This window comes from Caretta caretta, chromosome 10, assembly GCF_965140235.1.
Source record: "Caretta caretta isolate rCarCar2 chromosome 10, rCarCar1.hap1, whole genome shotgun sequence".
NCBI classification, from domain to species: Eukaryota; Metazoa; Chordata; order Testudines; family Cheloniidae; genus Caretta; species Caretta caretta.
Window position 1 is genome coordinate 5443811 of NC_134215.1, and position 16809 is coordinate 5460619.

Below are 16809 nucleotides of genomic sequence, written 5' to 3' on the forward strand. Positions count from 1 at the left end.
AGAGATCGATGATAATGCCCATTGCCTTGGCAACTAAGAACTACACTCCAAATAAAACAGGTCTTCAGAATAAAAGATGCAAGACCCCTTGCTCCCGCTGTTGAAATGCCTTAGTGGTGTGTAAAAACCAGACTTAAGAGGAGTACTTGTGGCACCTTAGAGACGAACCAATTTATTTGAGCATAAGCTTTCGTGAGCTACAGCTCACTTCATCAGATGCATACCGTGGAAAATACAGAAGATGTTCTTATACATACAAACCATGAAAAAATGGGTGTTTAACACTACAAAAGGTTTTCTCTCCCCCCACCCCACTCTCCTGCTGGTAATAGCTTATCTAAAGTGATCACTCGCCTTACAAAAAGGAAAGGAGTACTTGTGGCACCTTAGAGACTAACCAATTTATTTGAGCATAAGCTTTCGTGAGCTACAGCTCACTTCATCGAAAGCGTATGCTCAAATAAATTGGTTAGTCTCTAAGGTGCCACAAGCACTCCTTTTCTTTTTGCAAATACAGACTAACACGGCTGTTACTCTGAAACTCTCCTTACAATGTGTATGATAATCAAGTTGGGCCATTTCCAGCACAAATCCAGGTTTTCTCCCCACCCACCCACCACAAACCCACTCTCCTGTTGGTAATAGCTTATCTAAAGTGATCACTCTCCTTACAATGTGTATGATAATCAAGGTGGGCCATTTCCAGCACAAATCCAGGGTTTAACAAGAACGTATGAGGAACGGGGTGGGTGGGGTAGGAAAAAACAAGGGGAAATAGGTTACCTTGCATAATGACTTAGCCACTACCAGTCTCTATTCAAGCCTAAGTTAATTGTATCCAATTTGCAAATGAATTCCAATTCAACAGTCTCTCGCTGGAGTCTGGATTTGAAGGTTTTCTGTTGTAATATCGCAACTTTCATGTCTGTAATCATGTGACCAGAGAGATTGAAGTGTTCTCCGACTGGTTTATGAATGTTATAATTCTTGACATCTGATTTGTGTCCATTTATTCTTTTACATAGAGACTGTCCAGTTTGACCAATGTACATGGCAGAGGGGCATTGCTGGCACATGATGGCATATATCACATTGATGGATGTCATAGAATCATAGAATATCAGGGTTGGAAGGGACCCCAGAAGGTCATCTAGTCCAACCCCCTGCTCGAAGCAGGACCAATTCCCAGTTAAATCATCCCAGCCAGGGCTTTGTCAAGCCTGACCTTAAAAACCTCTAAGGAAGGAGATTCTACCACCTCCCTAGGTAACGCATTCCAGTGTTTCACCACCCTCTTAGTGAAAAAGTTTTTCCTAATATCCAATCTAAACCTCCCCCACTGCAACTTGATGTGCAGGTGAACGAGCCTCTGATAGTGTGGCTGATGTGATTAGGCCCTGTGATGGTGTCCCCTGAATAGATATGTGGGCACAGTTGGCAACGGGCTTTGTTGCAAGGATAGGTTCCTGGGTTAGTGGTTCTGTTGTGTGGTATGTGGTTGCTGGTGAGTATTTGCTTCAGGTTGGGGGGCTGTCTGTAGGCAAGGACTGGCCTGTCTCCCAAGATTTGTGAGAGTGTTGGGTCATCCTTCAGGATAGGTTGTAGATCCTTAATAATGTGTTGGAGGGGTTTTCGTTGGGGGCTGAAGGTGACGGCTAGTGGCGTTCTGTTATTTTCTTTGTTAGGCCTGTCCTGTAGTAGGTGACTTCTGGGAACTCTTCTGGCTCTCTCAATCTGTTTCTTCGCTTCCGCAGGTGGGTACTGTAGTTGTAAGAATGCTTGATAGAGATCTTGTAGGTGTTTGTCTCTGTCTGAGGGGTTGGAGCAAATGCGGTTGTATCGCAGAGCTTGGCTGTAGACGATGGATCGTGTGATGTGGTCAGGGTGAAAGCTGGAGGCATGTAGGTAGGAGTAGCGGTCAATAGGTTTCCGGTATAGGGTGGTGTTTATGTGACCATCGTTTATTAGCACTGTAGCGTCCAGGAAGTGGATCTCTTGTGTGGACTGGACCAGGCTGAGGTTGATGGTGGGATGGAAATTGTTGAAATCATGGTGGAAAACCTTTTGTAGTGGTAAACACCCATTTTTTCATGGTTTGTATGTATAAGAACATCTTCTGTATTTTCCACAGTATGCATCTGATGAAGTGAGCTGTAGCTCACGAAAGCTTATGCTCAAATAAATTGGTTAGTCTCTAAGGTGTCACAAATACTCCTTTTCTTTTTGCGAATACAGACTAACACGGCTGTTACTCTGAAACCTGACTTAAGAGGTGCTAGGAAACTTCAATGTCCTTCAGTGAGAACACCTTAGGTCTGGTCCAAAACCCACTGATGTCAATGGGAATCTTTCCATTGACTTCACTGGACTTTGGAACATACCCTCTGTGAGCAGACATCCAGACTTAGGGACCACAAGGAAGTCTGTATCAAGGAACCTCCACTCTCAGTCTAATGCACGAAAAGAAGAGGCATCCAAAGACTAGATGGTTCCAGAGGGATGGACATCCAAACCACTGGTGAGTTAAGCTACAACTTCACTTCATGGGTGTACCTATTACGACTGTCACTGGGGAACCTTGTTCCACATTTTCCAAATCATGGCCTACGTTCTCCCAAGGGGACTCAGAGAGTGAAGAAAATTATGGCTGCAGAGTGAATATGGCAAAACGATTTAATTGCCCTCCACAAACATCCACGAAAAACGGAACAGCTCTAGTTAATCTCGCTTTACTCAGTCCATATGTCCGGGCAGTAAATGCACCCATGTAGTCTGCTTGCCAATTCAGGGATGCTACAATACCATGAGTGCAGCAGCCCTGTATGGTCTCAGTCTAAAACAACAGAATACGGATGTATCTGGGAAAGAGATTATAGACGTTTTAAGGCAGCAGTTTGCCATTTTATGTGCAGAGTGTGAATCACACTGTGAAATGCAGAAAGCGACAACACACATCAAGCATGAAAGAGACAAGCATGGGAAAGCACAGAAGATACTGGAGTGAGGCAGTGTGGTCAAATGGATAGGGGACTGGATTCTATTCCTGGCTGAGCCACTGACACAGAAAAGTCACATCTTTCTGTGCCTTTATTTCCCCGCTACCCTTGATCTATCTTGTTCATTTAGAACATAAGCCCTTTGAGAGAGGAACGGTTTGTTCTCTACATCTTTGCAGAGTGCCTAGCACATAAGATCCTCAATCTCAGCGGGGGCCCCAAAGCACTACCGTAACACAGTGTTGCCAACTCTTGCAATTTTATCCTGCTTTATGATATTTGGTGTTCTTTTAGCCCCAGCTCCTGGAGTCATGTGAACAAGTGAAAATCTCAGCTACCATTTACAGTAAAAAGTTACGAGCCTCTAAAGTTGCACAGAAAAACTTGAAAATTTGAATTCTAAAGGCTCAAAAACTAGAGGACTAATTAAAAGAACCAAAAATTATTTTTTCTTTAACATTTCATTATTTTTAAACCAATTTCATGACCTTTAGAGGCCTGACAATTATTGAAAGGTTGGGGTTAACTCACAATGCTGATAATACAAATAATAAGATTTACTACACACCCGAGCAGCTGTGCAAATGTCCTTTAATTACTTTTAAAAGTTCTATTATTTATGTCTGGCTAATAACTAATGAAGCATGGTGTACAGCACAAAATTCTTCACCCTTTGGCTATAGCAGTATTTGTGCAGGTCAGTTCATGTTTATGTTCATATACAGTCCTTATGCTCTGGGTTGGATAATTTATAGGCTATACTGCCAGGTGCAATTTCACACCAGGTTCCCAAGCCCTTCCATTGGTTCTCTGTTCTAGGGATTCATTTACATTTTTAGGGTAAACCAGGAAACATTTCTGGATTTTATTGCTGATTCAATACTGTGCATAGCCGTTCGATGCTTATTTTATACAACACTCATCAGGCAAAGGCTGCTTTAGAAAGAAATAACAATGTTATGATATAACTCAGTGCTGTATACCACTCTGCCGGAAGTCTGTGAATCTCTTGTTCTAAATTCCATTGAATAGTTTTTATTATTAGTTTACATAATTTTACTGGTTTCAAGGCTGCATTATGGCTCCTGGAAGCCCTTGTTTTTGTAACATTGATGGGCTCAATTCTGAAAGGTGCTGAGCACTCTGAGACTGATCCAGGAAAGCTCGTAAAAACACCAGAAGTCCCAATGACTTCATTTTCTGGATGGAGGACAGAATGCTCAGCAGCTGGCAGGATCAAGCCCTACATGAATTACTGTAGCCATCCTGAGAGATTAAAATACTAGCAGTTTAAAACAAAATATTTTAAACACCTACATTTACTTTTACCATTTATGCTGTCTATCTTTTGCTGTTCATTCCAATTTAGATACCGAAGGCAGACTAAATCAGTTTCACTTCTGATTCCAGCCAGTTCGTTTTCTGGTTCGAAGGTACAGCACAATGAGCACTGTTACAAACTGGTGCAGAGGGTTGTTTTGAAACAATGCTTTGACTGAGGTTCATAAAACAAGAAATCTGGAAAACATTGAACAGATATTCAACTTTGTCAAGCTTTTTACTCTAGATCTAGCAGTGCCTTGCTTTATAAGCAGCAGATACAGCTTTGCTATTTTACAAACCCACTGCTACATTAACAGCTGATAATACATAACTAGTATTTTGCTGTCTTGTAGATATCCGTCAGGAAAACAGACTTTGAATACAATTTTGTAGCCATAGGGACTTGTTTAAAATAATGGTCACCTGCTGGTCCCACCAATTAAATAACTTCTCTTTGTAACAGGAACTGAACCATCAAGAAATTAAAATGACACTGGCTCATGGCAAATCGTGGACCTTATTTCAGTCTCAGAACAGTGCCAAGGAAGTTGGAATTCTCCATTTTCCAACCATTCACCTATAACCTTAGCAGGTTGTAGACCATAGTTTTAGCACCTCTCTGAGAGGCTACTAGAGCTAGAGACTTACGTTTCATTATGCCATTTGAATGCTAGCTTTCCAGACATTTTCACCTAACTATTCTCCAAAGAGTAGCTGTAAAGCTGTGTCAAAATTGTAGGGTGTCAGAACTGTATGTGAGCAAGAGAGTAATCAGACAAATGATTCTGAAGTCTCGCCTCTCACACACTTCCAGGTCTACAGCCAATGTACAAATCATTCAGGACTTAGACTTTTCCAAGGATAGGTTCTAGACCAGTGATTACAATGGAGGTGGGGGGGGGGAGAGGTTGGGAAGGGAAGAAGTGACCAATGTCTGTGCACTGTTGTAGCAAGATACGCTGGTCAGACACCACAATGATGAGCAAATAAATGCCCAGATAGATACGTAAGTAGATAATCCCCACTTTATGAAATTGGCTCTTTATTTTGCTTTAGTTTCAATGTAAGCATGCAGATTGAAAACAAAGACACCATGAAATACTAAAGAAAAGGCATCACCACTGTCTATGTACAATTCAGATGGGCTGAAAAGCGCATTTGTGAAAGATAAGTCACTCATGTTGCTTTTTGTTTTGTTTTATTTGTTGTTCTTTTTTCCCTGCTACCAGAAAGATCCTTTGAAAAACTACCATGACTGCATCAGCATTTGATTGACTTTGAAGGCTAGCTGTAAGGAGTGGGTGAAAGGGATTTTGAAAAGTACTTGGCATTAATGGCTCCATGCCTTTTTAAGCTACTGATGGAACAACAAGTCTTCCTGCCAAGGGCTATTACTAGACAAATGGAGAGAGATCAGAGGCACAAAGGAGGTTGCTAAGGAGTCAAGTGTGGGATCCCTATAGAGAGGAGGAGGGCTGCAGCTGGAAGGTCAAAGGTCAGAACATTGTAGACATCATTTTCCAAAAATTCCCATGAAGCCCCAGTGCCAGAGTCAGATGTCTGTCCCTTCTGAGTTCTTCTATGAATAATGATAAAGCCATACAAGAAAGCCCCTTTTCTTCCCTTCTACCCACGCTAATGTAATAAAACAAATTAGAATAATTACTCTCAATTTCAGAGCTATAATGCCCAGGATCAGGGCATGCTTGTCAATGAACTGACAACTACATCCGTCTGATTTTTTTTTAATTATTATTTATTTACAAGGATCTGTTACATTCCAACGTTTATTTCATTATGTCTAATATGATTTTACGACAGGCATCCAGATTCCGTTCGCTTCAAAGTCTTCATTATTTTTGCCAGATAGCTCATCTCCCTTATTAGCTAATCACAACCCCGCCCTTTCCAGTAACCTTTCAAGTGCCACCCACATTATGACACATTTTCTTGGATTCTGTGGAAAGATCTGAAGGATTTAGCATGATCCTGTTTTTAAACTAATTCAGTACAATTTAGTTAAAGCAGGTTTAATCTATCCAGAAAAGGTAATGACGAAAATACACAATGGAGGAGGCAAAATCTGGGAAAGATTAATCTTTTCAATAAGAACATGTCTCATTCTATGAGGGAGGGCAGTACTAGAAGAAATGGTGAGAATTCAGTGAAAGAATGTATTGCTAATTATTCCAAGTCCTTTTGCAATCTCTGTTTTACAGATCACCGCATTAAATGGGCTCTGTTTTCTGAGACAATCACAATAAAAAACTCAAAACATGTCTTTCTTTTACACCTCAAATACCAGAGGACTTTCATTATTTTGTAAGCCTTCATCTGCCAAAAATTTCTAAGGGACTCCACTGTTCTATGATCCATTGTAGCGGACCTCTCTTTGAAGAGTTTTGCTTACACAGCTCCGAGGAGCAGAGTTAACGGCCTTGGATTTTCAGCCTGTATGTACGCACTGCATGCAAAATTCAGAAAGGAAAAAAAAAAGAAAAAAAAGGAGCTTTGTTTACTATCAAGGCTGTGTGCTCGAATAATATGGATTATGCTTGGCAAGGGCCTCCCCGATTCGAGTGCACTTTTCTGCATAATAGGCCAATCAGGGTCCTAAAATGAAACGCTGATCGGTAGAGAGCCAGGTTTTCAAAGCGAAGCACATGTAAATGAGTGCATTCATGTGTGCGCGCACACGCAGGTCAGGTTATTCTGGGGGGCACAGGCATTTCTTTCGGTCTTTTGATCTCAATTTCATTTATTAATAAGATAAGGGGTGGAGGCCAGGGGGGAAGCCAGCAGCTTTCGGGAGGGATGTGAAGGGGAATGAGGCTCAAGGTTGCACAAGGCGTGCAAAGGAAGAGTGGGGAAGGCAGGAGAAAAAGGCAAAGAATTATCTGTACAGAAGGAGAAAGAGATCTCATCTGTTTAAGCTTCTCTGGGGAAAGGTTTCCCACCAGCGCGAACAGCGGCATAGCTCAACCAATGGTATCAAATGGGGAACGCGCTAGTGCAGAACGGTTTCCAGCTTGCCAGAGTTTTTATAACGGTCTCACACAGACACTCAATACATCTACACTGCTATGCCTGCGTAAATCCATAGCATAAAGGCAACCTACCCTGACAGAAGGGAAAGGAAAACAACCTCCCTGAACAATGCAAAACGACACTGACGGAGGCATTCTTCCGACCACAGAGCCGCATCTAGACTGGAGTATAGGTCAGCACCGCTACGTTGGTCAGGGATGCGGGGTTTTTTCATACCACCGACTGATGCATTTATGTTGACCTGCTCTGAGCTGGACAACATAGTGCTTAAAGCTAAGGCTGCCCGGAGCCCTGTCTATATTAGTGCTCACACCATTTCTTCCACCAATAGAGCTGGCACCCATGTTCCAAATCCTTCCAGAGGAAAGGCTAGTGAAGACGCAGCCAAAGGGAGCATCAAGCCAAAGTCAGAACGAATTGTCAGGCTGCAGAGTGCACAATAGAAGGCAACTAGAGACAAGGCATGGCTGATGCAAAGCTCACAGGAATCCGATTCCTGGCCTTGCACTCCCAGAGCCAGCAGGTCCTAGTAGCCCTGCAGATGCAGAGCTGTCAGCCCCTGAGACACACACAATATCACCTAATAGTGATCCTCCCTGAGGGTGAAGAATTGTGATGATGGGCTCCAGCCTGCTAAGCCAGGACAAGACATTATGAAAATGTATTTTTCTGATTTGTACAATAGCAGTACCGAGAGGCTCCAGCCAAGATCGGGGGCCCATTGTGCTCGGGACCATACACACACAGTAGGATACAATCCCTGCCTCAAGGAGTTTGCAATATAAATGGAAATGAAAAAGGAAATAGCATCCCCATTTTACAGGGAGGAAACTGAGAACCAGAGAAATTTAGTGACTCGCTCAGCTTCCCAAGCTAGCCCTTTTACCACAACACCATCCATCTGCTCAAACATGCAGGGCCTGGGGAATGAAGAGTCAGGCAGAGTGTATTGGGGGCAGCAGGGAAAGAGATTCTCAGGCCTCAATAGCAAAAAGCTCCCCGGGTGGCTAGGGGAGTAATTTTTGTCCTTGGATATAAAACGAAGTGGGGTTAGCATAGTAGGTCATTTCATAGACGATGGGACGACTAGCCGTGCTTCCCTGAGCACGTTCGCAGAGCCACCTAACAGCATTGCTTGACATGCAGGTGAGATGGCGCCTTCAGTTTTAACAAGGAGCTGCAGATCACAGCCCACAGCTTGACGATTAAAGAGAGGCACTTGGGTTGTATTAAATTACATCCAGGCACCCTAGGTGGATTGTTTCATTTACTCCAATGTTTCGTTTATAAGGTGAAAGAATGAAAGTGAATGATAGGTTACCTACTCAATTCCTCAGCCAATGTGGGACTGTTCCATATTTTACATTTCCCAATGCTTTGCACAGCCTAGTTTTAAAGGTTTCATATTAAAGCATATGGCACCACACTCCTTGGGAGACCAATCTGATTGGTTGCCCACCTTGCCGTCCCTTATCTGCCTCTAATTTTTGTGTCTCTCCTCTTCATCTTTGTTCCAACTACATCTCTTATGCCCTCTGTTCGTCCCTTCCGCCACCCACCCTTCCCAAATTCCCTTGCCACACTTGCAAAAAAAAAAAAAAAATACACAATAGAAAAAAAAATTTCAGAATGATCCTAAAAGCTCCCACAAACCTGTAATCGTTGTACTGGTCCAACCATCGCCTATGCCTGTGATCTGTGTCCTGCCCGCTATTTTTCAGAGATGCAGCTTCCGGTGGTACTGCAAATATACCCCAGACTTTCAGTGGCACTGAAGTGCCCGGGGCATCAGTAATACAAAGGTTAGAGTTCTCCACTTGGTTTTTACACTCAGGTAATTGATTGAGAGCCAGATTCTACAAGGCACTAGGCATCAACTGATTCATACACAGGTACCGCAGGACAGATCTTGAAACGTGCACACCTGCGTGAGTGAGTAATAGATTGCCAGCCTTAAACCTGAATCTCCTTGCTTTGGGCTCTTTACTTTAATGTGGTAATGTGCTTTAAATCCGATTTTCCTGCTTTTTCACTGTACTCCTCAATCCCTTCCTCCAGAAACTAATCAAGGTGCCTCAGACTCACTTGTACTTTCTGTTCCAGTCATCTTCCCTGGTAACTGATTGCATATGTCTCTGATCCTTCAGAAGACACAGTTCTGCCTTAATTCCCTATTTACTAGTTTCCTGATGTATAACTTACATCTCCTGGCTCTTTAGCCCTTCTGCCAGTGTGACAAATTGTATTTCCAGTAATGACAATACTTAGCACTTTTATAGCACTCTACATCTTCAATAAGCTTTGCAAACATTATGTAATTAAATCCACCTAGCCCTCTCCATGTACTGTAAGCACGGTCACAGAGTCACTTTTAAAATGTACCCTGGCTAATGCGGTGTTGCAAGCTGATCCCAATATGAAATAAAATGGCCAAGTTAAATAAACCTTTGAAGAATGGCAACGCATCCATTAACAGCACAGCTGCTGTTATGATTTATTAGCACACACAGGTTTATGACGTACTACACAGTATCTAAAATACTGTCGGTGCTATAAAACCAATCAAGCCCCCCAAAGCTTATGGTGTGCTTTAAAGGGATGCAGCGGAAGCTGGCGTGAGAGCAGTGAAGTGGGTCTCCATTCGGTGCCACTGTTATTTTCTCTGTTTATTACGCAGAGGGAGAAGTGACATTTACAAAAGCCTCTTGGCCGAGGAGACATGAAGAATGGCGGCATATCAGATCATGCTGGGGAACAAACACAAGAGCAATGAAGTAATTACCCCCACAGTAATAGAGATGTATAAAATAAATCTCAGGACATCTTGAAGGCATAAGCACCAAATCATTGTTAAAGGATACCAGAGGGCCTGCTCGGCCTGACTTTTACCCTCGTCGTCACATTTGGACTCTGTTTCCCCCACAACACACACACTTGATACTTTGCAGGTTAACGTGGTTGTGTTTCCTGCAGCCTTTCATGTGCCCACGATACCGTTTTGAGATAACCCACCTCCACAGCAACTTCTACTGGCGGAAGATGACGGGAGCAGCAAGCAACATTCACACATCTGCTGCCTGCCAAGGCTGATAACCAACCAGAAGGGTTGCACAGTCCAGAAGCAGGGGCATAAAGCAGACAGCGCGTCGGTTCTCCGTTTCCCTTTGGGACGCACTCTAAAAATGGTCTTCTCCTCTGGAATTGGCCAGGTCTCAGAACACATAGAAACAGTGCTGCTGGCTCAGGTCCCAGAAATGTAGCAGTCAAGAGATTTGGACCAAAATCCACAACACCGTGCATTAGCCCATTCTAGTTCAAAACGAGTGAGCCGGCCCAAGAGAGTTGCGAGCGGAACTTTGCCCTGTCACCCTTAAACAGGAACCCAGCAGGCTTGCACAAACAAAGGAGGCAGGAATCCATAGGCATTTAACCTTCTCCTTGATCACAGTTTCTGACAGATATTCACACTGACACCCTTCTTGCTCCACAGAGCCCTGCGTTCAGACAGGAGGGGAGTTTAAAGTACAGCATTTAAAAGAATCCTATTGCATTTCACATGGTGAACCAGTCATGCCAGGCTGTACACATGTTCCCCCACCCCTCAAAAAAAAAAAAAAAGTCAGCAGGGGGGTGGGGGAAACGTCTTTAGCTGGACATGACAGAAATCAATACAGATTAAAGCAGAACATTTAGCAGGACAATCACTGCTGTGCAATTCCAAAGGAACCATCTGTTTGCTACTATCCAGCAGTGACATGGACATATGCAAGCAGCCAATTCTTGCATTCATCTTGGATCACACAAACCCACTTTGAGCTGGCAGACCTAAGAGGTGTGAGGGCGGTTTCTCTATATTCCAGGCAATCTGAAGGCATTTAGGCACAAAAGGGGTGAGCACTTAAGTCCCTGTTTTAGGGGCTTAGGTCCCGCTTTCGGACCCACTGCCATGCACTAGACTGCTGCTGAATCTTGTAGGTGCCTAACCTCACTCAGCACCTACGTTTTGCAGTAAAAGTTCCCTAAGCACCTATGTTTCCACCTCTGGGTATATGCACGGCAGCCTCCCTCTAGGCCTATCTCCTGCTTCAGTCCCAGAGCAATTTACAAACCAGGGAAGATGAGTGTTCAGCTGCCGAAGTCCCGTGCGGGATCCAATCCGGCAAGTGTGCTCAGAGGGCACCTACGGGTGAGTTCACACAAAACAGCCGGGGGGGAGGGATGGGACGGGACGGGACGACTTCCCCCGTAACTTTTGTCCCAGTTCTCACCTGGGCTGTGGGAGACTGCAGTTCAAGTTCCCTTTCCACCGGAGGCGAAGAAGGGATTTGAATAGGGAGCTCTGACCACTGGGCTATGGGATATTCTGATGTGGGGCTCCCACAGTCTCTCCTACTGAAGCTGCTGCTCTGGCTAAATAATTAAAGGGAGTCATTGCAGCATGGAGACTGGATCCTGGGTCTCCCACCTCCCAGGTGCATGCTCCAACCACCAGGCTAGAGAGCCAACCTCCTGCTCAGGCGTTCGCTCTCTCTGGCCCACATGACTAAGAGAGACACAGAGACAGCGAGAAAGAGAGCACGCACCAGCAAGAGAGTGGCTTCTTGCTACCAGCACAGGCACCTAAGGCCAGGACAGGATGTGCAGCTGAGGATCCCAAGCACAGATAGTTGCCTTCCTGCAGCCCAGACTCAGGTACCTATCACCAAGACGGTGGCAGGGCTTAGCACATACCCTGTCATTGGAATCTCCCATTGGCTCCCTGCATAACACGCTGGCTTTTGTGAATCTCTCTCCCTGTTGGTTGGATAGGAGCTTAGGCATCTAGCTCAGGCTTTGTCAATCGCAGGGATTTTCTAGGGACCTAACTCCTTTTGTGCAGTCAGGCCTTCGAGCCTGCCCTGTGTTTTTACAGGATGAACGTAAGCTATAAATGAGTAATGAAATTTCCATGCTGCTTTTAGCACCAATCCTCAGAATGCCAGTTGTACAGTTACAACTTAACAGTGATGCAATAAAACTGTACCAGCTTATGCTTCCAGGCATGACTCCTTAGGTACTACACCCCACTAATTTCTTCTGCAGCAGGGATCCAGCTCACACAATGTGGATAAAGTCATAAAAAACATTACACACATACTTAGAATATCTCCACAACCTGGGGAAAGAGGGAGAGAGATACACTAGAACTAAGTTAATTCTCCACGGACAGAATAACATCCCAATTCTATGAAGGTCCCTGACAGACACAGGACACTCGTGCAGCAAAAGGCACTCTGACATTACAGTGGCGGGTACTGCATAAACACTTAAAGAATCACATGCATTTGATTTTCTAGGCACCTGAATGATTAATACTCCTCTGGTAGCACTCATCCTACGCTAGGCCCAGTCCAATCCCTGCCCCGAACAGGCTTACAGTCTCATAACAGCACTTTTATTGCAGGCTTGTGCAGAAATAAGTAACAACGGAAGCTGTCCTGTGGAGACATTTTGTAAGGTACTAATTACTGTCTCTGGTGCCCAAGGCGAGCCCTAGGGGATGCCGAAAATTAAAACGTGTCGTTAGAAGCCTGATGTTTTTAAGCCTGACGTTTAGTTCACTCATTGTTCCAGTTGCATGTTTTCTGATTCATACATTTTGCGCACAAGAACTTGATCCTCGTTGCTTGCCTACTATCACTTACCTAGTCAATCACTGACCAAAATAGAAACATGAGGTCCCACCTAAATCTTCCTGCCATCTCCAGCCCTTCCATCTACCTATCACTAACATCCCAACAACGCCTTGAAAAAGAGAAGATGGGCTTTAGTGTGTAGAGGAGGTTAACAAATCTGGACCAAGGAGGAAGAGTTGTCCAGAGTCTAGGGGGCTGTAGAGAGAGCTCTCTCGTGTACAGTACTTGCACCTCGGACTGATCACAAATGAAGCAGCAAGGTCTGGTAGGAGAGACAATTTTTCAGGCTATTTCTGAACTCATTACCCATTCAGATTGTTCTAACAACCCTGGAAGCTGTTTTATCAAGGAGACGACGTGTTGGAGACAAGATGCACCCACACCATTACTCTGTCCAAAGAGGTCCCGAGAAATTTCTAGATCTTCCACCTGACTGGCCAATGGTAAAGCGGCATTTTGCCTCTTGCTTGAAGAACAGTGTTGAATGCATAACGAGTAGAAGTGACCCGCCTGATTAATCACTGAGGAAATCATCAAAGTTCTGTCTATGGTCAAAAGAATCAGCCTTCATGAGCCAAGATTTAGCTTGATCCAAACCAACCTCCCAGGTGTGGCACCACATTGGAAACCAAACGGGAAAGTGTTATGGGTAATGCAACGCAGGAAAACCACATAGCGGAAAAATCAAAGGTGCCTCCTACATTTCAAAGCTGTTATGATTGATCAACCAAAGCCATTGTAAAGAGCTGAACAGGGTGAACCCTGCTTAAGGTTTTCCCCAAGCATCTTTTAAATTGTTATATTCATTTGCCGTAACCATGCGTGCGCCTCTTTTGTAGTCACTTTTTATGGATACCGAGTTCTAGCATCGTGACCGAAGTCAGGAAAACATTTTCAAAGTTGTATGCACAAGTATTTGTGAAAACCAAATTTTATATCTGCAAATTTACATGTGTTAAGTCATTGGATTTCATATAGGGAAAAATGGGTGCAATTAAAGGCATGTGATATACAGGAGATTGGACTAGACAACTCCTCGTGCTCCTAAAATCTTGGAATCTATGAATATGCACGCTGAAAGTTCTTATACTTTCATTTAATGGAGGAGCAGAAATAATACCATGTGACTTATCTATTCAATCACAACAGATCAACAGGGCTTGAACAACAAATTAAGAGGTGAGAGATAATTGTCTGCATTACAACAATTCACCATACCCCACTCCGCTCCCAAAAAACATCAGCTGGTTTCACAAAACAAATAAATTAGAGAACATCGCTATCTGCTTTCAGATCCTCCATGTGTAGAGAAAGGGGTAAAGTTTGCTGAATGAATTGTTAGCTATACATTATTGTCTCAGCTCTGATAAAAAGAAGCTTGCAAGGCATATTGTTGCTGTCTCAAAAAACAAAACAAAACAAAAACTGCAGATTGAAGGGATACAGCTGAGTATTTGGCCTTATTGAGAGCTCAGTATTATCATAAAAAGAACAGGAGGACTTATGGCACCTTAGAGACTAACCAATTTATTTGAGCATAAGCTTTCGTGAGCTACAGCTCACTTCATCGGATTATCATGGACTTGTTTAAGTTAGAAACAGCTCTCCGACCAGCAGCACGATGAGAGCATGAACTCCAAGCAGAAAAAGGCTTAAAGTTATGTCATATTTAGAGTAGCTAGGGCAATCAGGGATGGGATAAAGCTAACTGTGCTCCTAACTGATCACGGATACAGATCCGAAGAGCTCTCCGAGGAGTGGAAGAGCTAGAAACCCATGTCAGTGGACTGCGCTGCGGGAGACGTGTACACAAGGTAGGAACAATAATGATTTGCGATGGGCTGCATCCCTCAGAGCACAGGGCCCAGTATGTTTATCAAGCCTTAAAAATCACGCCTGCTGTTGCAGAGTATCACCGTGCGTACCACCCGGCTGCGACACAGCAACAGACTGCAGTGCAGAAAGTAAAGCCTTCTCCCTCTGGCACGTCACTAGCGTCTTTGGTTAACTTCTGAAGGGCTGAACAAAAGAGAGGCAAACATCTCTACAGACCAGCCGTTTTAGTTCTAGTGAAAACAAGTGTAACATTTTGCATCTTCCTCAGCTTTAGCAGCCAAAGCAAGAGAGAGCTTTAGTTAAAACGATGCAAATTTCAAGTCACGGCACACTTCTTAAGCAAATCAATTGCATAAATGTCTGTTTTTATTACTTGTTTCCTAATAACCTCCTCGCTCACACAAAGGGACTGAAATTCTGTTGCCACTGCATGTTCCTAAGAAGCATCCATCTTTACGCCCCGCGCTAATGGGATATTAGGAACATAAAACATGTAGAGTGAATCAAGTAATTATGCTTTTAAAAAGCCAGCAATATTTGAGATCATGCTAGCGCTTGCTGCCAATCAAACTCCAATAAGTGAAGTGAGAAAGTGCTAATGCCTTTTGGAATCACGTAGGAGGCGGGTTTTTTTAAAGTTGTTTTTTTAATTTTACTTTAAGTTTCTTGCATGTTCTATCTTTGGGGGTAGGGGGAACCAACCCAACACTGCGCCTCCCCTCCCAACCAAGGCATGCCATACAAAGTAAGGTTTGCTCCAAAAACGCCCTTCTTAGGACCTTCGCAAAGAGTTCATGCGTAACTTTATTAGCAGCCACCAGAGGCAAGGATTTAAAATAAAGTTGTAGGATGACTGCACCACAAAGATCCACCCTCTGGAGCCAGACAGCAATTCAAGAGTACGAGAAGGTGGACAGCACAGTATATGGCAAGACCTCCTGCCCCTTACAGCTCCCCACTCATCTCGGGCCCTGATGCAATGATCAGGCCAGGAAAGCCTGGACACTACTTGCTACAGAGCCCAGCCTCAATGTAGATTCATCCTCCAGAAGTAAAGGGACACCTTCACCCCCCGTCCCAGAGGTGACTGCTTGCTTGCTTTGCACTGTTACCCAAGACAAAGGGCCGGTGCTGCCGACGTTTTAGATGGCATAACACTGCTGTTGGGAGGACTTCTTAGGGAACGGGCCTGATCCCCCTTTCACTTATACTGGTGTAAATCTGGAGAAATGCCACCAAAATCTCTGGAGTTAAACACCTGTTTGAGATCAATGTAAGAGAAAGGAGAATTGGGTCTAAAGTTAACAAAGCCCCTGCAAGTACTAAATGTGCTGTTATTCACAGGAAGGCACAAAAGGAGAGGGAACGGCCTGTTTTGCAAGGCAAAATGTTCCTGCACTATATTTCTGAGCCCAGCAAGCTCACTAACACAAAGCACTCAGAAGTCTTTCTCCTACCTTCTAGGTTTATGTGTGTATGAGCCATATAGTTAGAAAGATTAAATAGATCAGACTGCTCCAGGGGTTCTCAACCTGGAGGTTACAAACAGGCTTGCGACCACCCTATCCCTCTCTTATTGCTAAATGGGGGACCACCAAGATGGGATCAGAGTACCAGGGTGGAAATGGAGGTTGCAGCATGGAAAAGGCTGAAAACCACTGGTCTAGTCCTTCAAGACTTAGACTTATCCTCTTTTTAACCAAATCGCCAAAGATGTGGAAGATGGAATGGAAGAAGACCCTCTAACAGCTGCGTTAAATATCTATTGACAATTCAATAGAGAACGAAATAATACGTCACTTTTAAATATCCAAGCTTCTAGTTCTCCAAAAAGCTTCTGTTGTACAAACTGAGAATCAAATTGTGGAAGCTGAATAACAAGATGCAACTATCCCCAAGTTCTGAATTCACTTTTAAACCACACAACGCTC

The 16809-nt window shown here is 43.8% G+C and overlaps 1 protein-coding gene across 3 annotated transcripts in view; it reads right to left on the reverse strand.

Moving 5' to 3' along the window:
- The window catches only part of LMF1 (lipase maturation factor 1), a 336726-nt gene that overhangs the window by 210826 nt on the left and 109091 nt on the right, over positions 1-16809 (reverse strand). The window contains exon 1 of one of the 3 annotated variants that reach the window (XM_075117566.1): positions 10380-10682. The exons of the other annotated variants lie outside the window; for them this stretch is intronic. Coding sequence (XP_074973667.1) covers positions 10380-10667 — 288 coding nt within the window. The 5' untranslated portion in view covers positions 10668-10682. Of the gene's footprint in view, positions 1-10379; positions 10683-16809 lie in introns of those variants that run through there. 3 annotated transcript variants of the gene reach the window in all.